The sequence below is a fragment of the Symphodus melops genome, assembly GCF_947650265.1.
Source record: "Symphodus melops genome assembly, chromosome: 11".
NCBI classification, from domain to species: domain Eukaryota; kingdom Metazoa; phylum Chordata; class Actinopteri; order Labriformes; family Labridae; genus Symphodus; species Symphodus melops.
The window spans coordinates 2,784,919-2,804,838 of NC_136701.1; the positions used below are offsets into that span (position 1 = coordinate 2,784,919).

General features: G+C 43.6%; 1 protein-coding gene across 1 annotated transcript in view; it reads right to left on the minus strand.

Moving 5' to 3' along the window:
* Positions 1–19,920, minus strand: part of auts2a (activator of transcription and developmental regulator AUTS2 a) — a 441,093-nt gene that overhangs the window by 241,615 nt on the left and 179,558 nt on the right. Inside the window, 1 exon segment of the mRNA XM_079356142.1 lies at positions 3,075–3,296. Coding sequence (XP_079212268.1) covers positions 3,075–3,296 — 222 coding nt within the window.

Consider the following 19,920-nt stretch of genomic DNA (forward strand, 5'->3'; position numbering starts at 1 on the left):
TGCTGCACGGAGCACCAAACACCACGTCGACACGGTGAGCTGAACGGGGCCAGAACAGGAAACAACAACCTCCAGCACACACGGACCAACAATCCTGCAAGTCAGACCACTTCAGGCAGGTAGATGTGTGTGAGCTGCAGGTAGCACCACCTCTGGGCCCGTCTCTGTTATATTTAAATGCTGTGATTTCATGGTTGTTTTTTTTTAAGTTTTGTCAAAGCCTGTGTTGAGCTCTCATTTGGGACACATGAATAAACAAACAGGCAAACAGAGCCAAAATGTTTTTCACTCCAGGTTTCTAAATGTTTCATATTTTGATGATGAGCTGCTGAAAACAAGACTGATGAAATGAATATGTTACATAAAGCAGGTCAATGCGACTCTCTCTCTCTCTCTCTCTCTCTCTCTCTCTCTCTCTCTCTCACACTATATATATATATATATATATATATATATATATATTTCTGTTCATTGACACATTTAATGTCTTCTTAACATCTTGAATATTGTTTTTCAACCAAACCTATAGTCCAGCTCACAGACTGATCAAATCCAGCACAAAGCCAGAATGGACTTTGAAGAGCTCACTGACTGCGGGACCTTTCCTGCTGAACGGTATTGTGAAGTTAAAAAGGACCAAAAGAAGCTCAGGGTAGGAGTGGTGGATGCACCACATCCATCGTCCTATAAACTGTTACAACGCAGTCCCTCGAAAAATCTGAGACGTTTTGCACCCGGGCACTACAGTTCCAGTAAAAAGTCAGGTGTGACGAGGTGGACTACACTCCTCGTCACGCCTGACGGAGTGCGTCTTGACTTACTGCAACATCATTTTGATCACATTGCTACAGACTCTATACACAGCCAAATGCTGATTGAAATGTTTGTATGTTTACACCTCACTGCCCTGTACAGGAAAGAGACACGTGCACATGCGTGTGTTGTTTCAGTACAAAGTCACACCGCCAACTACTGGCCAGGTATGTGTACTACAGTGTTTTAAGTTGTTTTTATCAAAACATCATCTGAACGTTCTTAAAGATGCTTTGAGTGGATCGTTGTCATGTAAATGTGGCCAGAGGCAGTAAAATGCTGACTGGAGTCATAACTCACTCTTCACCATTCTTCCTGCCCAACACAAAAATCCAATGCTTTTAGAATAGGATGTGAGGCCCATGCATCTAGACGGAATGGTTAGGTGAATACTTGTAACTCTAATGTCATCCATCACTGCAGAAGCGCTCTCTATCCGGTCTCTTTTTCACCGTGAGGCAATATGTCAGAGGCTCTTATAAACATTTCTCTCCTTTCCCCCCTGAGCCTACAATATCTCATAGTTCAGTGCTTTGGGTCGGAGCCAGAGATCGAACACATTTGCTGCATTCTGCGAGCTCGGCTGGAAGAGAAACAAAAAATAAGTGGGAAGTAAAAGCCATCTCTTGCTTTATTCAGCACCAAAATTCCCCTCGCTTTCTCTCTTCATTTCTTATTCCGCTTAGCGTCTGCGCTAACAAAAGCGCTGATAACAGGCGCTCTCTGGCCGGGCTGTACGTTTGATAAATGGAGAATTAAACCTTGAGACAGACCTTTTGACATTTAAAATATAACCTTGTGGGAGGACAAAGACTAAGCATTTATTTAAAGAGTTGCCAAAGTAAAGATAATAGTTCCGCTGGATAACTCTGCAGCTTGTTCCTCTTCACAGAGGACAAAAATGAGTGCCGATGATCATCTCTTCAATTATGCACACATTGCATGTAAAGTGTGACAGATAAGAATATTCCTGCACTGAGGTTAGAGGCTCCGTCTTAAATCCTGCAGGAGAGAACAAAGACAGCAGAGCTGCAGCTGACCTTAAAGCCAAACACATGACTGTTATCATTCACATAATCATGAGCTTTATTTTAGAGTGGGGGTGTAATAAGGTATGTCTGTTATGTCTCAGCTATTTATGTGATGTGTGTGTGTGTGTGTGTGTGTGTGTGTGTGTGTGTGTGTGTGTGTGTGTGTGTGTGTGTGTGTGTGTGTGTGTGTGTGTGTGGACATCTGTGGAGGACGAGGTGTGAAACAGAGAGCCAGTGAGAATGTGGTGGATGTGTCTGGGTCTGAGAGCTTCACGTGGGAGTGTTTGCGTGTTTGAGTGTGCACTCAGGAGATCCCTCTCTCTGAAAGACTAAACCGGCACTTATGACCAGAACATACGACCGCAGAGTACCGCAGGAAACCAAAGAAAACCACAGCAACAGATACCACGCAGCACATTTGAAAGGGATGTAACTGTCTGACATACAAAGGCCGTGCAGGGCGGTCTGCGCTGGGCAGCCACGAGGGCAGAAGAAGACAACCTTGAAGCTGGCAGGAAGCACCATCTGTCCATTAGCCGCTACAGGAGCAGACACGACAGACACGCACCGCAGCAGTGACCCTCCCATCAGAGGTCTGCACCATACACACAGCGTGTCCTGCATCCACACGCCTGCTGTACATTGTCTGTCATGTAAAGAAAAAAGGAGCCTTTCAGAAGTACAGGAAGGCCAGCTCAGATGACAAATGAGCACAGTGTGAGGGAGTTTGTCCACTCAGCAGAGGAGGACAGACACAACAAGGACACAAACACAGCTGCTCACCTGACTGATTCTTGACATTTGTGCTAACCTCTGCTAACAGTGGTGTAGTGCAGGTAGTAAACCCACTTCTTTTTCAGTCTCCAACAGATTTTTTTTTTTCTCATTTGACCTTAATGGTTGATTTGATTCAGCAGCTCAAACTGGCTCCATTGTGATTCCACAGACAGACACTGCTGCACAATCAACAACTGACTTTAGTGACGACCTTCCTCTTCATTGAAACAGTACCACAAAGAGACTAAACACAGGGCCCACCTCTGAGCCCTCATTACAGAAACCAGACAAACCACTGCTGAAGCACTCCGCTCTCATTTGCTCCTTGAAACCTTCGACACATTTGCATATCAACAATGCAGCATCCAAATGTGTCTCGGCCCATGGAGAAAATGCAACATTTACAGATGTGATAAAACACTGCAACAGAGAGATGAAAGGCCTTTCACTTACCCTTTTGTGTTTCTTGTTCAGGTGCTTCTTCTTCCTCTTGCCTTGTGTGTGAGCCAGACGTGGGTTGTTCTCCTGGCCGGAAGGCTGCTGCTGCTGCTGCTGCTGGTAATTGTTCTTGCAGGACTCCAGGCTCAAGCCGTTAGGGACTCTGGCTGGCTTTTTCTTGAGCAGCGGCCCCGCCTGGTTGTCTCTGCACTGCTGGGGCTTCAGCGTCGTGTTCTTCTAGAAAGGCAACAACATGAGAGAAAAGCTTGTTTGAGTAACAGAACAAACGTCTGCTTATGTTTAGAGCCTGTGTGAGCTGTTCAGGAAACTACAATATCTCATGAGTGCTTTCAAGAGCATGGAGAAAAGAGCTGAGTATCTACTAATTAAAGCACGATTTGACATATCAAATGTCCACTGTACAGGAAGTACAGCAGTGACTTAACTCCACGTTGAAAAACACTCGTGCAGAAAGTTTTCGTTGCAATATCACAAGACTTTCTCACACGCAGCAACGACGAATAAAAACTCGAGCTTTGAAAAGAAGGTGTTGGTCTTTTGGTTTTCATTTAGAGAAATACAACACAGAGGCCAACAAAAAAAAGAGAGGAAGAGGAAAGAGAACAAATGGGACACCATCTGTCTCAATAGCCCTTTCCTGGATATAGGTTTTATGGCGAGGCTGGTCCAGCACTTTGATTGACACTGTATGAAATACTTATGTGCTGAATACTATGAGACTTTCTACTGGCATTCGAGGTGCGTAGAGGATGAACTTCCTGTTATCTTTGTGAACCATGTGGGTATGCTCACACTCTAGAAACGGGGCAGAGCGCATGCGTGCACGGAGTAAAGCCGGCTCTGGGAAACCGGCAGTAGGAATGTGTCGAGCTGATGTGCAGAAGTCGAGCAGTATTTATTCTAAACATTGAGAATATTATTGATCAAATTGTAATCAAATCAGTTTGCAGTCAAAACTGCAGGATTGCCCTTTGTGTTCATCAAAATCCTCCTAACTTCGAGCGAGCGAGTACAGTTTCCTGAAGTTGAGCTGCTACGAGTGAGTTGTGATGATGTGATTTCATTCACAGTAATACTTCAACGGTTTAAACTGACATGAAATTATAAGCCTCTGAACAACATTTAGGCCTGGCATGGAGTAAAAGAAGCAAAGACAAAGATGAGAGCGAGCTTCCTTTGAGTCTGTGTTTATATCTGCAGGGCTCTTATCAGAACAGGAGGCAGAACAGCAGAGGCCCAACAAGAAACACCAAAACACTTCAGTTCACTTCTCCCGTCAGCACATGAAAAAACTACATCAGAAGACTTTTTCTTTTCAAGGAGAAAACTGGATCCTGCAAACAAACCGATGTGCTACAGCTCTGATATAGCAGGGAGCACACACGGGGTTATACAGCTTGACGGCTGATCAATACAAGCCCTCATCTGCTGCTGAGAGACTGTGTAATGTATCACAGCCGCCCACAGTAAAACTTATGGAACAAATCAGCTTTGTTATTTGAAGCGCTGACCTGTTTTGCTCCACTGTGGACCATAGAGCTGTTGGCGTTTAATACCCCCAGGGAGATATTTAAGCTGGCGGAGCCAGCGTCAGTGAAGAGGCTGGCTGTTGGGAGAGAAGGTGCAAAGCTGCCACAGCTGCACTAATGACGTGTCAATACATGTGCAATGCTTTAACAGGAGGGCTGTGGCTTTCACATCACTGATGTCTCTCATGTGTGCCTGATGTGTAGCCTTAAATAACAGCTGTTTTTAACCAAGAGGATATGAGCAGGAGGATTAAAGATAAATAAAGATAAAGAGATTTTCCCTTCATGACATCACAAAGGGCAGTAGCCCCTCCCCCAGGTGGGTGACACTCCCACAGCTAGGTGTTTGTTCTGCCCTCTGAGTCTGCCTTCTCACCGTAAATAATAGGACATTAAGCGAGAAAGCACCAAGTACACCCGAGACCTTCCAGAGAGGGGGCGTGGTCAGACACAGCTCATTTACATATTTAAAGCTACAGACACAGAAACAGCCTGTTCTAAGCAGGGCTGAAATAGAGGGGTTTATAGACATGATCCAATACAGGATCAGAGTGGATTTAGAAAAAAAACTTCACATAAATGTTTTGAAGAGCTTTGACACTTATTTACACTGACTAAGAGGGGAATATGTCACCTTTAAATGATATACATCATAAAATGCTTTATAATAGAAAAAGAAAAAAAAAAGAAGTATACAGTCAAGACAATCCCACAGATAAAGTTTTAGCTGCAATTATAATCTTCATTTCACAATATAATGTGATGTCGAAAAGTTCCAGAGACATTTGTAACATGAAGATCATTTTTATTAACTTTATTAGTCAGACGCTTTTCGGCTTCTGGCCTTTAATCAAAGTTTGCGTTCAGCTCGGTATATATTAGCAGCACTTCTGTATTATCTGACAAGCTGAAGCTACCAAGCTAGTTGTCAAAAGATGTTAGCCATGACATTGTGCATTGCTATCAGCGTTTCATCTTTTCTCCTCTTAATGGAGTTAGCATCAACTGACTGGGACGTTAATAACTCGTTTGAATAAGGCAGGTCTGTTGTCAAAAAGACAAACCTGGCAACAACAGCAGGGTAGCTCTTCAGTTTGGCTGGTGATCAACAGGGCTAAACATAGAGTACTGTAACAACTGTTACTGATACAGATTATAGACAGCTGTGCTGAGTCTTGGTGCTTAAATAACATTTAACTCACATCAATCTGTGACTCCAGCTCACACTGGAACTTTTATTCATAGATACCTCATACAACTCAGTGAAGACATCACTGTTTATATTTAGTCAACAGCCTCAATAAACTGCACAAACCCTGCCTCAGTGCAGGATGTTTCCTTCGGTCCAGACACCACAGAGCACTGTTCATCGTTTTTTCCTCAAAATACTGGTGAGTAAATAATTCCAGCACATCTCGAGCCGCAGCGCTTCAGGACCACCTTGGAGGCGCCTTAGCGTGCCTGCAGAGAATATGTTTGAGATGTGCACCGCTGACAGCAGGATGAGCTTGATGGGTGTGCTACTGGCACTGACTCACTAAAAGCGTTTCTAAAGACCCTCCATTCACTCGGAGGAAAACAAGTACACGCATCAGCTAATCTTGTTTGCCTTTTCCGCCCACACTCATCCGCAGCAAATAATGCAACATGACATGTATTGTCAGTGCACAGAATAAGTGACAAAGTTATGATGGTGCCGGGAAGAGCTTCCATTGTGTCAGCTTTCTGCATGCTTCTGAGCCTCTCAAACAACTGATTGCTTGGAATAAATGATGCACATTATGTTTGCCCGCTCTCAGAACAATAGCAACACAAATTCCTCATTTCAGCGACTTACGACGACTCTGAAGAAGAAGTAATTGCTCAATATGGCTTACTCTCCACTAGCTTCCATTACTGTGATTGTCTGGCAGTGTACGGCGTAATCATAATGTAGCATTTAGCGGCAAAGCATGCCTGCAGGTGTCTGTACTAAATCAGCAGGACAGCTGCTTTAATCAGCTTTGTTTTAAATGGTACGTTTGGGGATTTCACTGAAATTGTTTTCTGTGTTGTATCCGAAACATTAGATAATTAAAAATCACTTCTTATCGTTCTCATTTTTTACAGACAAACTGTTTTAACTTGCATTTCTACATTCTTACATTTATTTTAATTAGAGAGCTGGATAGTTGGATTTTTAAAGTGAGTTAATAAAAGACACAATTCCTTCGTACAGCAGGAAATGATTGTGTCTTAGAAGTGTGAATATGTTACTAAGAGTTAATAAAGAAGTTTATTCAGATGCATGTATAAAATGTTGAGGATGTCTGAAGCCTCTCGCAGTCGATTGAAATCGTGCCCTGCGTGAAGATTATTACAAAAGTGAAGTGACACTCTACATGCTGCAGAACTGTGAGGAGGCTGCTCAGTAATATCCACCATGTTTCCGCTGAAGTGTTCAATAACTGCTGAGCGGTGCGTCTATGTTCACACATGTACAGTCAGGTTGAAGTGAAATGAACTGATGCGTATGATCAGAAGATGAATCAAGCAGCTGTGGTTAACACTCGCCGCCTCGTGGAGTCTGTGCATGTTCGTCCCCTTAACAATGAACGTGAAAAACAACATGTTAACTTTACATTGCATGACATTCCTTCTCCTGAAAAATAGCTTAAAGCTGCTCGTGGTGTGATGTACCAGCAGCAGGGTAAAAGAACCCAGAGCTGGGTTTATATGAGCATCTAAAAAGAGAAACGTTGGAAACAAACAGAGTGGATACAGAACGGTCCCACGAGCCTGGAGCTCAGATTTGTGAGGTTTGATGGAGTCTGTGTTAAAAGAGTCTGTGTTAAAAGAGGATTTTTCAAGGTTATTGATGAAAACATCAATAACATATGGCCAGTGATTTGGAGAATTTCCCGCAGAATAGTAAGGTTAAACATGAGACTGTAAATATGAATAGATGAAGCCTGGGTGCCTCAGGTGGCTTTGGAGTCCCATCGAAGGCGGTCCTAATACTGTTACAGCCTAACTTTCAGTCAACTTCAAGACAGGCTGAGAACTAAAGAGAGGCAGGTTTTAAACCTCTTGATAAATTGTTACATCGCGCCCACCTGTCAATCAGAGTCAATTGGACACTCGATGAACACCAGAGGGTTCAGCCTGAACCTGCCCCATAATGTAAAAACTGATGCAAAAAGTTAGTATGTTTTAAACTCAGTATTTCGTTACATTATCCAAACATTTTGTTACATTATTGATCAGTTATTACATTTTGTTACATTATTGATCAGTTATTACATTTTGTTACATTTTTTCATTTTTTTAAAACCATTTCGGGTCGTGGTTACATTTTGAGCTCCTACATGGCTGCTCAAATAAATCTTTATCTCTACCACTCCTGTCATTAGCCAGCTTTGTTTCTGTTTCAGCACTTTGTTAACAGACTGTGTTAAGACTTCATCCGTCCATCAAGTGTGTTTTGTGGGGGGTTTTTTACAGCATGATCAAAACATTATTTTTGTTAAATATTTCATAAGCTTTAAGCAGAGTCATTTAGACCACCATCAGTGTATTCATTCAGTCTTTTCTCTTACATTAGTTTTAATCTTATCCGATACGCTCTCCTGTTTGCAGCCTCACTCTGAACTCTGCCTCTACAGCAGCGTATGAAACAAGCTGGAAGTCCTCTGCTCTCCCACAGCCTGCTGGCATCTCAGCCTCCAAACAGACCGGCCTCCAAGAGGCTGATCAAAAGACTGTGATCAGCTCATCTCACTCAGACAATTTAATTAGTTTACACAAACTGAGCTCCCAGCAGAGAGAGAGAGAGAGAGAGAGAGAGAGAGAGAGAGAGGATGGAGCGATTGAAAGCGCCCCAGGTTTAATGAATCTTTCTTCCTGTGATGCTCCTAAAGCTCAAAGTACATACACTCACACAGAGACACAAAATAAACAATAAGTAGAGCTCTAATGAATGCTGATAGACTGAAGGGTACAATCTCTCCTCGGGGTGTTCCAGGATTCAGGACAACAGCCCACATTAACGTCACACACCTGCTTAAGTTGAGCAGCGAGTTGTGTCTGGCTCTTCTGGGAGCACTTGACCTGATAATCACATCTTCAGTGTGAAATGGCATTAAGAGAGCTCGAAGTGTCAACGGTAACAAATGCTAGGTTGTTTCACTGCTGGTGTTTGTGGTGAAGTAACCAGTAACAGGTGTGACTGAAGCAGCTTAATCACATAGTGTAGTTTTAATGGTTCAAGCTGAGGTGAGAATCATGGACGACACTGAGTGCATTTACGGGGAATCTTCTCTGTTTCAAGACTCACAGTGAAAACGTTTAATCTCAATGTGAAGGTCGGGATTCTCAGTGTTTTTTTACTGTCAGTGATCGACCAATCACATATCAGAAAGCTTTAGTGCAGGGGTCTCCAAGCTTTCTTCATCTGAGAGCTACTTCAAACAATTAAAAGTGGCCAAAACCTTCTTGCATGACATCGCCTGCAAACATCCGCTGAATTAAGCTGCTTTGTATACATGTGAAATTGAAACAAACCAATGCTTATCAACAAACTTAAATCAAAGTCCAAGAAAAAAACGTGAATATCTGCCACATAGTCAGCTATGTTACAGCAAGAAAACATTTCTACTTCACAGTTTTTTTAATGGGCCAAATAAATGAATAGTGTGAATTTTTTCATTTTCAACACATTCAGTCAACCTTCAGGCGAGCGACTGAAAACCTGCCGGAGAGTTTACAGTCGCTCCCGAGCTTCCTGTCCGAGTCCCCTGCTTTAAAAAACAGTGTGCAAAAATCAGGTGGAGCATCATCTGTGCTAATGACATACCAGCTCTAACAATGATTCATGTATGAAAGGGCAGCCTGTCTGACATCGGGTACCTGTAACGCACAGGAAATGATCACTGCAACTTCTTCTCAACAAAAACTCTTCCACAGTGATTTTCTTCTGACACGTTGCTGACGGAGCTGCTTAGTGCCCCACTGAGCCACAGCCGTAGAACGACTCGTGAATATTCTCATGACTGTTGTTACTGTAAAATAGAAACTCTTGTAAGGAAGGTGTGTCTGCTGCCAGAAGAAAATGTCCGGCTAACATCAGAGTCTGTGAAGTGAAGAGAATCTTATTTGTTTCAGTCAATTTGTCTGCGGCTCAAACATCAAACAAACATTTCTGTTGGACTGAATTAATCCCCTAAATGGTAAAAGCTCTTGAAATAAATTGTGAAAACTATGTTGGCCTGATGAATTACAAAGCACTCATATATTCATGTTTGGGGTGATTTATTAACAGACATGAGGATCCATACATCTGTGTCTGGATGCTGAATTTCAGCCTCGTCCTCGAGCAGGCAGAAAGAAACTCGAGTGAAAGTGATTACTTACAAAAATGTCTCAAAGAAAGAGCAAGGTCCTTCAAAAGGAAAAAAAATAAATCATTCAGCAGTCAATCCAACAAGTTGACCTACAGCTTGAAGACATCAGACGAGACCACAATACCCCAGAGCTTTGTGAGGGGGCGGCAGCTCCTCCTGAATGAGAATGGAAAGTAAAAGGGAAGAGGTTGCATGTCCCCTGCTGAAAACAAGCAGTTTATAAATTCAGGGTTGAATACAAATGCAGGGAAGACTTGAAGAGTGCAAGACATAAAAAATTAAAAAGCAAATACAACATTTAAAATCGACTAAGATCTGACTATTTAAGAGATCAAGTGTTTGAGAAAGTCCTTGAGACAGAAAATAGGAAATTTCCTGCCTGCTGGAAATTTGGATGAAATAATTCAGGACCTTCTGCAGCTATGTCTTTGAAAACTTAGAAGCGTGAGTGTCGAGAGGTTGACTCTGTTTAGTTGATTGCACGTGTCTCAAGGCCGCGATCGAGGAACGGTTTGAAGACACAACGCTGCAGTGAGACTCTCATTTTCAGATCTACCTCAGCCGTGCTTCACACATCTGATAAAGTTGGAGATAGGACGGTGAACAGAGTGGGACATGACTACTAAATCCAACCTGAAGCGTGCTGGGTCCGTCTCTGCCCGTCACGGTAGCATCACTCCGGAGTCATCTGACGGACGCCGGAGCACGGCACATCGATTTACCAGAAGTCACTGGAAGAACTTTGAAACATCCTCAGGAACAATGACCTTATGTGTGTGTGTTGTTGTGATAATCAGGGTTTTTCATGGTTTATTACCACATACAAAGTTTTATCTCGCACAGTCGTGTGTGAATACCACAGGAACACCAGCTGTGCTGAGCTCTAAGTGTGCAGCCTGCGGGTGTTGATGCACGAGGCAGCACAGAGTCGTACCGGAGCGGGGTGAGGGACAGAGACATCAGGTGGGTGAGGGACAGAGACATCAGGGTGCGGGAAAGGAGCTAAAGTCTGGGTTTGAAATCCGGATTTGAACCTGGGCCAACCGCTTTCAGGAGGCGCACGCCCTAACCGCTCGGCGACCGACGCCCAGTACAGTGTACGTGTTATTCACAGGACCAGTAAGGTCCGCCTGCAGCTGTAGTCTACATACTGAACAGAGTGTTTTGTCTTTTGTTTTCCTACACAGAGTCATGAAACTCTAATAGATGACAACATAAACCCAAACAGCAGCTCTCAAAAGGGTCTCCATGAAACAATAAAGCTTAATGTGAGTTCAGTTTGGTTTTATGAGCCAGCCTCGTCTCATTCTTCAAGTACCGGTGTGCTGTGGTGGCCCGCGGCGTCTCAAGCAGACACTGAAGGCATCTCTTCAGAGGAACGTAGCATTTGAGTAAGAAAGACAATAACTGCTGCGTCGGGGAAGGATCGGTGAATCTTTGTGAGAACCCCCAAAGAAAGATCTTCCAGTCCGGTGAGAGATTTTAAACAACAGGATGTGTGATGTCATGTCTGTGCAGCTTGATGCATGCTTGCAGCGTGCTCCGTTGTAAAGCAAGACGGACTACGACACGTGTAGTGGAAACAAGAGCTTTGACCAGAGAAGAGCAAAAAAACAGCAAATACAGTGTATTTACTGGCAAACATAAGCTAATAATTAAATGAGTCTTTTCTTTTTACTGGACAGGTCGATAAATAATTTGTGCACCTAGAACACCAGCGTCGGGTGATTTTCACAACGTTGCGTTTGTCGGAGTGTCGTGGGTCCTTAGTGGGGGTTTCCCTTCTCCTAAACATGCCACGTGTTTGGGTGATTTTCCTGCAGCTGTCTGAGCGTCAAGGAGACTGTGCCTTCAGCAGGGAAGTCTCAGATGTCTCAGGAATGGGTGGACCAAAGACCACGTTTCATTATTTGTTTCTTTTTCATTTTGGAGCATTTTTATGTCGTCCCCCCCCCCCTTTTGTTTCCTTTTGTTAGGCATGGCACATTTGGAAAATGAGAGAACACTACTCCAACAACACCAAAGTGTTAGTAATTTAAAAACCAGGTACAGGACAGCCATGCTGTGTTGGTCTACAACTCTCATAAAGGAACTGTAGATCTCAAATCGTGAGCGGGGCGAACTTTCAAAGACGGGGTTCCTTTGACAACTTTAAGACGATAAATGGACACTTACAGACGAGTACAGGTCTTCACCTGACAGAGAACCAGAGCATTGATGGTGAGAAGAGGTTTACCGCACTATATCTAGATACTGTAGTTTGAAGTGAAACACATATTGGAAACGTGTAGAAAGAAACACAAAGAAAAATGAAACAGAAAATGTGGCTCCATTTTCCCTCTTTGAAAACTCTCGAAATAAGTCTCTTTACTTCCTGTAGCGTCTCAGGATAGCTGCAGGCGCTCACACACACACACACACACACACACACACACACACACACACACACACACACACACACACACACACACACACACACACACACACACACACACACACACACACACACACACACACACACACACACACACACACACACACACACACACACACACACACACACACACACACACACACACACCTGCTGGATTTTCTTTTGCACATGAGCCAAAGTGAACATGATACACTGAGTTTTCTAAAGCAGGTGTCGGTGAGTTTTTCAGGAGGGCACGTTGTTTTTTTTTCCTGACAGAATCATCTCCAACATGTTTGTGCACCTGCACTCGTTTCTCTTCTTTGTCACGACGACACTAAGAGCAGCAGGGGGTTTTCGTCTGCTCGTACACAGAGTAGCAGGAGAAACGATGACAGCAGTCGGAGATGGCTAAACGTCAGCGCTCAGATGTTACAAGAGTAACACAAGAGTGTATTATGAAGGCATTCTTTAAACCATCACCACGTTGATTCTTTCCCTCAGTCGACTGTTTCCAGGAGAAGATGCTGTCTCAAACACCACTTCCAGCTCTTCTCACATAAAGGACACTTGTAGAAAATGTCACATGAAGTCTTCTACAGGGGACCCGTCCTGTCTGAGCGGACTTAAAAAGAGACACACTTCAGTGGTGAACAAATGCAACGCGATGAGAAGGTTTGAATATAGGGTTTTGGACTATACCATAAAAGGAGCGGAGAGGTCAATGAAACACATAAAAAAGCTATAGCTAGAGGGGAACTTTTCTGAATATCACCTGCTGCGATCCCAAACGCAGCACCCCAAACATTTCAGGAACTTTTCTTTTAGAGATATTTGTGGGGCGTTAAGCCTTTTTTGGACAGGACAGTCAAAGTGAACCAGGAAAAGCTGAGAGGAGCAGCATCGGATTCTAAGACACGGCTGCTACGAAGAGGGCTTTCAGTGTGAAGTGTGAAAACACCTTCAGACACTTAAGTATGATGGTCATCCTGAAAACCATGATCCAAATGAGGGGAATCTTTACACATGTTAACACTGTTTACAGGAAGATACCACTTTCAATATGCCAACGCTGCTCGCATACACACGCAGGCTCGCTGATTTCCTGCTCTAAAAGGGTGTGTGAAAAAAAGACAAGGGGATGTCCTGTGTGTGGCGATCTGATTTCCTGCTTGTGTTGGGCTTTTCAACAAACACAGGTTTGTGATCTGTGTTTGGGGGGGCAGGATCCCTGGGGGTTTTGGGAATGTGAGATCCCGGCTGGTTTCGTCTGTGTCCGTCAGTCTTATCGGGCGTCCTCAGACAAACACCAACCACAGATTTTCTTGAATAAAACAAAGCAGCGCAGGCCACACATCCCGTCACAGATAGAGATCAAATGGCCGCATTGTGTCCGTGATAATCATGCCTAAAAATGTGCAGAGTGGCAACGTCACAGCAGGCCTGGAGCAGGAGGCATGCTGGAGTTTTTCCTAAAAAAAATACTGTCGCCAAAAAACGGCCGTGCAACATTCCCCACATTGGCAACAAGAGATCTCAGTGAGCGCCAAGGTCAACGGATCTGTATTCATGCCGGTTTGTTTCTGTGACGCTGCATAAGTGTGTGTGTTTGTTTGTGTATGCATGTGTTTTCAGTATTCATCTTAACATGAGGGAAATCAGGCCTTCTGCAGAGACGCCAGCACTTAATGAAAAACAAACATATTCAGCATGAGCCACAAGAAGCACAACATTTACCCTGATTAAATAAACATGAGGAGCAGATACAGGCTGGCTTTTTTCATGTTAATCACAGGGTAAGCAGAGCCGGCACCGTGGCCATTTAATGGGTGCAGAGATGTAGACTAGCAGTGTTTGTGTGCTGCTGTGTTACAGAGGAAGAAATGTGTTTTCATTGTGAAAGCCGTTACTCGACTGATTCAGACATCAGCCGGCAGGTCGTCTGCTGGGGGAACGAATCAAAGGAATAATAATAAAAAAAAGGGGGGTTTCACTGGAAAGCAAACACAAACACGATAACGTGCACACCAGTCATGTGGCGACAACCTGCATAAGCAAAGCGCATAGCAGAAACAAGATGAGGTGCAGCCTGTCGACATCACATGAGAACAAACAAGTCAGAGAGAAATAATGTGGTGAATGAGCGGCTGCCTGAAGGGCAGAGTGGGAAGCTTTTCTTCCTTTGAAGCAGCCCTCGCCGGGTGAAATAATTACACCTAATTGCTGACAGATGTAAAGGCAAATGAAGCATTGGCTTAAACAAGCGCACAGATTGCTGGCGGTGACTGCACCGGGTGAGAGCTCTGATTGGATTCTGACAGTCACTGTTACTTTCTGTGGGTCGGGTCAATTTGTTCAGCTGATTGATAACTCGCTCATTGTTCAGGAATTATCTCAAGGCCAAACACACTGACAGTTATTTATAATCTGCAGAGACACAGTACAGCATTTAACCAACAATCACAGTGAATTTAAAGGTACAGTACGTAGAATTTTACACCGACATATCTCATTTAAAGGGATACTTCACCCATTTACATGAAGCTGTGTGTCATTAGAAACATGGTAGTAGTGTTGAATGGTCGTGAATCCAACCCTCATTTTGCCCTGAGACGAGAAAAATGTGTTTTACTTTGCCTGGAAGTTTTCTTCATGTGATGCAATATGACGCTTTTTGCATCACATGAAGAAAACCCATGTTACATGTATTTGTTTAGTTGAGTACTTACATTACCTGAAATACAGTTTGAGAAAGCCAGAGGAACATGTTTTATTTATTTCATAGTTGTTGTGGGGGCATGTGTCTTGTTGTGGCGGCCGTCATGACAGACACGGCACGTTTATCGTTGCCATGGAAACACCAGATGTTACATTTCATGAAGGGACTGTGCAATAGTGATTGAGAGATTCATAAAGGGACTGTGCAATGAAACGGTATAGGGGAGTGCAATAAAAATCAGTGCAACAAAGTGAATGATGTTGTATAGGTATGTGTGCAATAGAAAGAGTGCACGTGTTCCTTGCTACATATGTGACATGAAGACAGACGTTTGTGTTATGCTGTGCTCTCTGTGTGAGCTCTATGTTCTCGTGTGTCTAAAGCACATTTCTCCTCAGGGGGACAATAAAGCATCTAACTAACTAACATGATGAAGCGTGAGTGGATCCTGAAAGCTGCCGCTCTGTTGCTGTGTGTGCCGCTGCGATGAAGAACAACATCATGTCTCTTCTACTCTGACACATCAGCTCGCCTGTAGACATTTTCTCTTCCTCAGGTCGCTCATTGCTCGCTCGTCTTCACTACGGACGACTCAGAGTTCGTTTTCATCGGGGTTCAGTGTCGGGGAGTCGCAGGAAGAATCACCCTCATGATTCCCCGCCAGCCTCGACGTCATCGCATGTCGTTTAGATTGAGAGCGCCCTGGTGACTGAATTCACACAGTTCAAATATGTAAACAATATTTCATCTGTTATTCTGAAAGCTTTTTATTAATCTGGCTTTTAATTTCAAATTATTTCATGAATTGTTTTTAGATTATTTTATATATATATTTTTACAAGAGTTTATCTCTGTTATTTTGTGTTATTCCACTTTCAAAGATCTGAATTGATTAATTCCTACAGCTTTCTTTCTTCACATTTACTTTATGCTTTAATTATTCTATCCTCTTTCTTGTTTTATTCTTTCACGATTGGATCTGTTGAGACTATCAGAAGTAACTCATCCATTTATACACATTGTCTTGCCCAAGGACACATCAGACATGTGGCTGCAGGAGCTGGGGATCGAACCCAGACCTTCCGGTTGAGGGACGACGGACTGAGCCACAGCTGCCAATATTGCAAATAAGTGGGAAAAATGTATTCTTGAGGAAGACCCCAGCAGGTGTTGAGCACAAGTTACCATGGCGACCAACCTCTGCAGTCCTGACAAACTCAAAGAGTTACTGTACATCCTCCTCAGTGACATCCTCAGCCACACATCGTTCAGACGTTCACATCTTAAACGAGCTCTGATAAAAACACAGTCGTGGCAAATATGTGACCGATAAAATCACATTAAAGGCCGTCATGAATGCAACACCGGTCCAACTGTTCAAACACCATGCATCGTGTGCCAAGATCGCAGTCAGATTTCGGAAACAGCCAGCAGCTCTGGCACCCTCGCATGGACGCCAAACACACACACACAACTCATCATGGCGCTGCTTGTTTTCAACGCCGGCAACATGGTGACAACAAAAATCTGTTCAGTGTCAAAACACACAGCTTTGAAGAAACAAGCAGTGGGGACTGATTTACAAGAAAAGCTCCGAAGGGCAGGAAAGAAAATGACAAATTGCTGCTCGCAGGAACCAAAGTGAGAGCAGAATGTAATGACGGGTGCACAGAGGGTGTGCTGCTGACGATCACTGTGCCTGTCACTATATTTATATTCATTCTACAAAGGGGCACAGGTGGCCTAGCGGTAAGATTGCATTGTGCAGAGGCTAGTCCTCTCAGCGGGCGGCCCGGGTTCAAATCCGACCTGTGGCTCCTTTCCCTGGAAGTCACTCCCCTCTCTCCCCTCTTTCAGGTTTCGATGTGTAAGAAGCCACGCCCCTCACGTGCACAAGCGCTTTGAGTGTGAGCTCCTGCACACACGTGGTAGAGCACGAGCAGGGAGGTGTGATTGGTTCATCAGATCGTTACCTCATGGCAGACATTGGTTGAAGTTTTTACAGGCTCACAGATAAGGATGTAAAGATTCATTTAAAAATAGATTCATATCGGTAGTGTGAAAATTGAATCACAGTTATGTCGTGAGGCGTCAGCAGCTGGAGAGCAGAGGTGGTTGGTTGTAACAAGCAGGTGTTATACCACACTAACATGCCTGTTCAAAGCCTTGCTCACCCAAATGAGTGCACGAGCCAAAGAGACGACGAGGTGCAATAGTGTTTTCATGAAAAAATTAAAGGAATCTTTTTCTTGTCTAATTTAGTAAAAAAAAAAAAATTGTGAGAGAATCGCATCGTGAACCGAGCATCGTGAACCGAGTATCGTGAATGGTATCGGGAGTTGAGTGAATCGTAACATCCCTACTTACAGCTGCTACAGATGACAGATTTCCTTTTTAACCTTTTTCAGAATTTCTGTCATTGTCAAGGCAATTTCAACCCAAGCAGACCAAAGAAAGCAGATCAATACAGCTCAGGAATCAAGGACTTGCAATGCCTCTCCTGCTGAAGGGTTCATTTTGAAACAGAGGATATATTTCTAACTTTTCGGCTGCAGTGAAACGGAGCCTTTGTTACACATTCAGCATGTTATTGTGTTGGAGCTCTCCGCTCGGAGCTGTCAGCGATGAGCCGGTAATGACAGGCTGCGTCAGCGTGTGTTTTATTTTCTCTGCTGGATTTCACTTCTCGGGCGACTCTGCAGCTCTCAGAGAAGGACGAGGAGAAACTAAACATGAGTGGCTGTTTTTTTTCTTTTCTTTTTTAAATGGAGCGTTATCTGTGACGCTGTCTGGACAAACACTGTGTGTACATCACACAGCTTGTCAGTTCATGTGGAAATAAAGGCGCTTTGGTTGAGCTGATCTGACGTTTATTATTATTACTTTTATCATCATTAATATCAGATGTGCATCAGCAGATGGTCACAATAACATTTTAATTGCCCATTTGTGTCCCTCTCAGCTCCTCCTGTAACATCTGGATCACAGTCACACACAGACCTCCCACTCTGTGCAGCTGGTGTTTTCATTTGAACAAATCACTTACAATTGCAACAAACTATTTTCACAGTTTGACTAATTTATGTGATTTTTCTAATCGTCTGCGCAAGAGGATATCTTATGGAGGATAAGAGTGTGGCATAATGATCCTTTAAAACACCTGAACACAGCCGGTGAAGAATGGAACTGAATAAAGTAACTGTGTGAGGTTAATCGACTTAGATTACAGTCAGTCTGCTAATGGAATAATGTATGCCTCTGCTTTTTCTTATTAGCATTAAAGCTTGTAAAACTTAAAGAGCCCCTTGTATTTCACAAAGTGGAAATGACGGCACCAAGTGCAACCTAAAGCAGTGGAAATTACTGAGCCACAGAGGTGCCATTTTTTCCCTCTATTGTTTAACTTTGCAGGACAGCTATATTCAGAAGTAGTTTTGTCCCGTCTATACGTACTCTTAATTTGTACCTCTTTTTATTGCACAGTAAGCTGCAGCTTAAATTGCCTCTACGAGAGTTCTTCTTACAAAGCTTACAGTAACGGCAACAATGGGCTGCATTAGACAGGAGAGAAACTTAAATGAATTGTTGCGTGGAAACTGTATTCGGTACACAAGCTTAGCTACAGCTCTTAATCCCCCCAAAAAGTGCCTGGATTGCACGTCATTAATCCTGGAACGCCTGTAGTGGAGATCTGCAATGTGAAACCAGCTGAGGAGCTCAGGAGGAGTCTTCTGGATCGTCCCCCCGTGCATCTCCCTCTCTTCCTTTGTGGTGATGGTGAGCCTCCACTCGGTTTCTAATTACCAGCAGACGGGCATGTCTGTGCGCTCATGTAACACTGCTGGCTTTAATGTCCGTGGGCTATAAATAGTGCAGGTGTCTGCTGGCTGGTGAGCTGCAGCCCCTGCTCACTCTCTGTGCATGCAGACCTATATTTCCTGCCTCCACAAACAGTGTGCTCCACTGATTTATCCTGATGTTTACTGAGATGAGATAAACTGTGTTAATGCAACGCAGCTTCCTCATGGGAGGAAATGTAAAGCTGGAGGAAATGAGATATATAATGCTGTGACATTTTCCCCTCACATTACCTCAGTTAATAGGACTCAAAGACAGGCTAACATTTGGGTTTGAGTTATTAAGTGCCTGCAGGCTTCTAAAGGTGCCAGGAGAAATGGACAAGCAGGGACTTAAGCTCCGCCTGTGGAAGGCTCGGCCTAAGTCTCTCCTAACGCCAGTGACGAGGATAAAAACCAAATGTTTGCATAATGTTGTACAACTGGTTTATGTTTGATTCCAATTTTCAAAAGACAAACTTATGTCAGAGCAGCAGTTCACACAACAATAGATTTGTTAAATTCAAGAAAGGTAGGGGCACCCGGCGGGTGTCACGCGCGGCCCATGTGCCGAGGCGACAGTCGTCATCGCAGCGACCGTGAGTTTGAATCTGAGCTCGGCTCTTTGCTGCATGTCGTCCTCTCTCCCTGTAGCTGTCATATCTAATAAAGGCAAAAAGGCCGAACAAATAAAACATGAGTAAGGGTTCGAGTTTTCTGTTGAACTAAAGATAATGGACTCTTTATCTTTAATAAAAGAAAGCAGAAACCAGGGAGAGAAGATGAAATCAGTAGCAACAATTCACATACTGCTTCGTCCCGCTGTAGAGATGCTAACCTGAGCACACTTGTTATGTGTTATTGCCTCAGGCTAACATTAAGTTCACATGGCAGGCAGCTGCTAGCTGGTAGATGTCAGGTAGTGCTGCTTCTTAATGTCAAAAGTCTGAATGGTTGTTTTT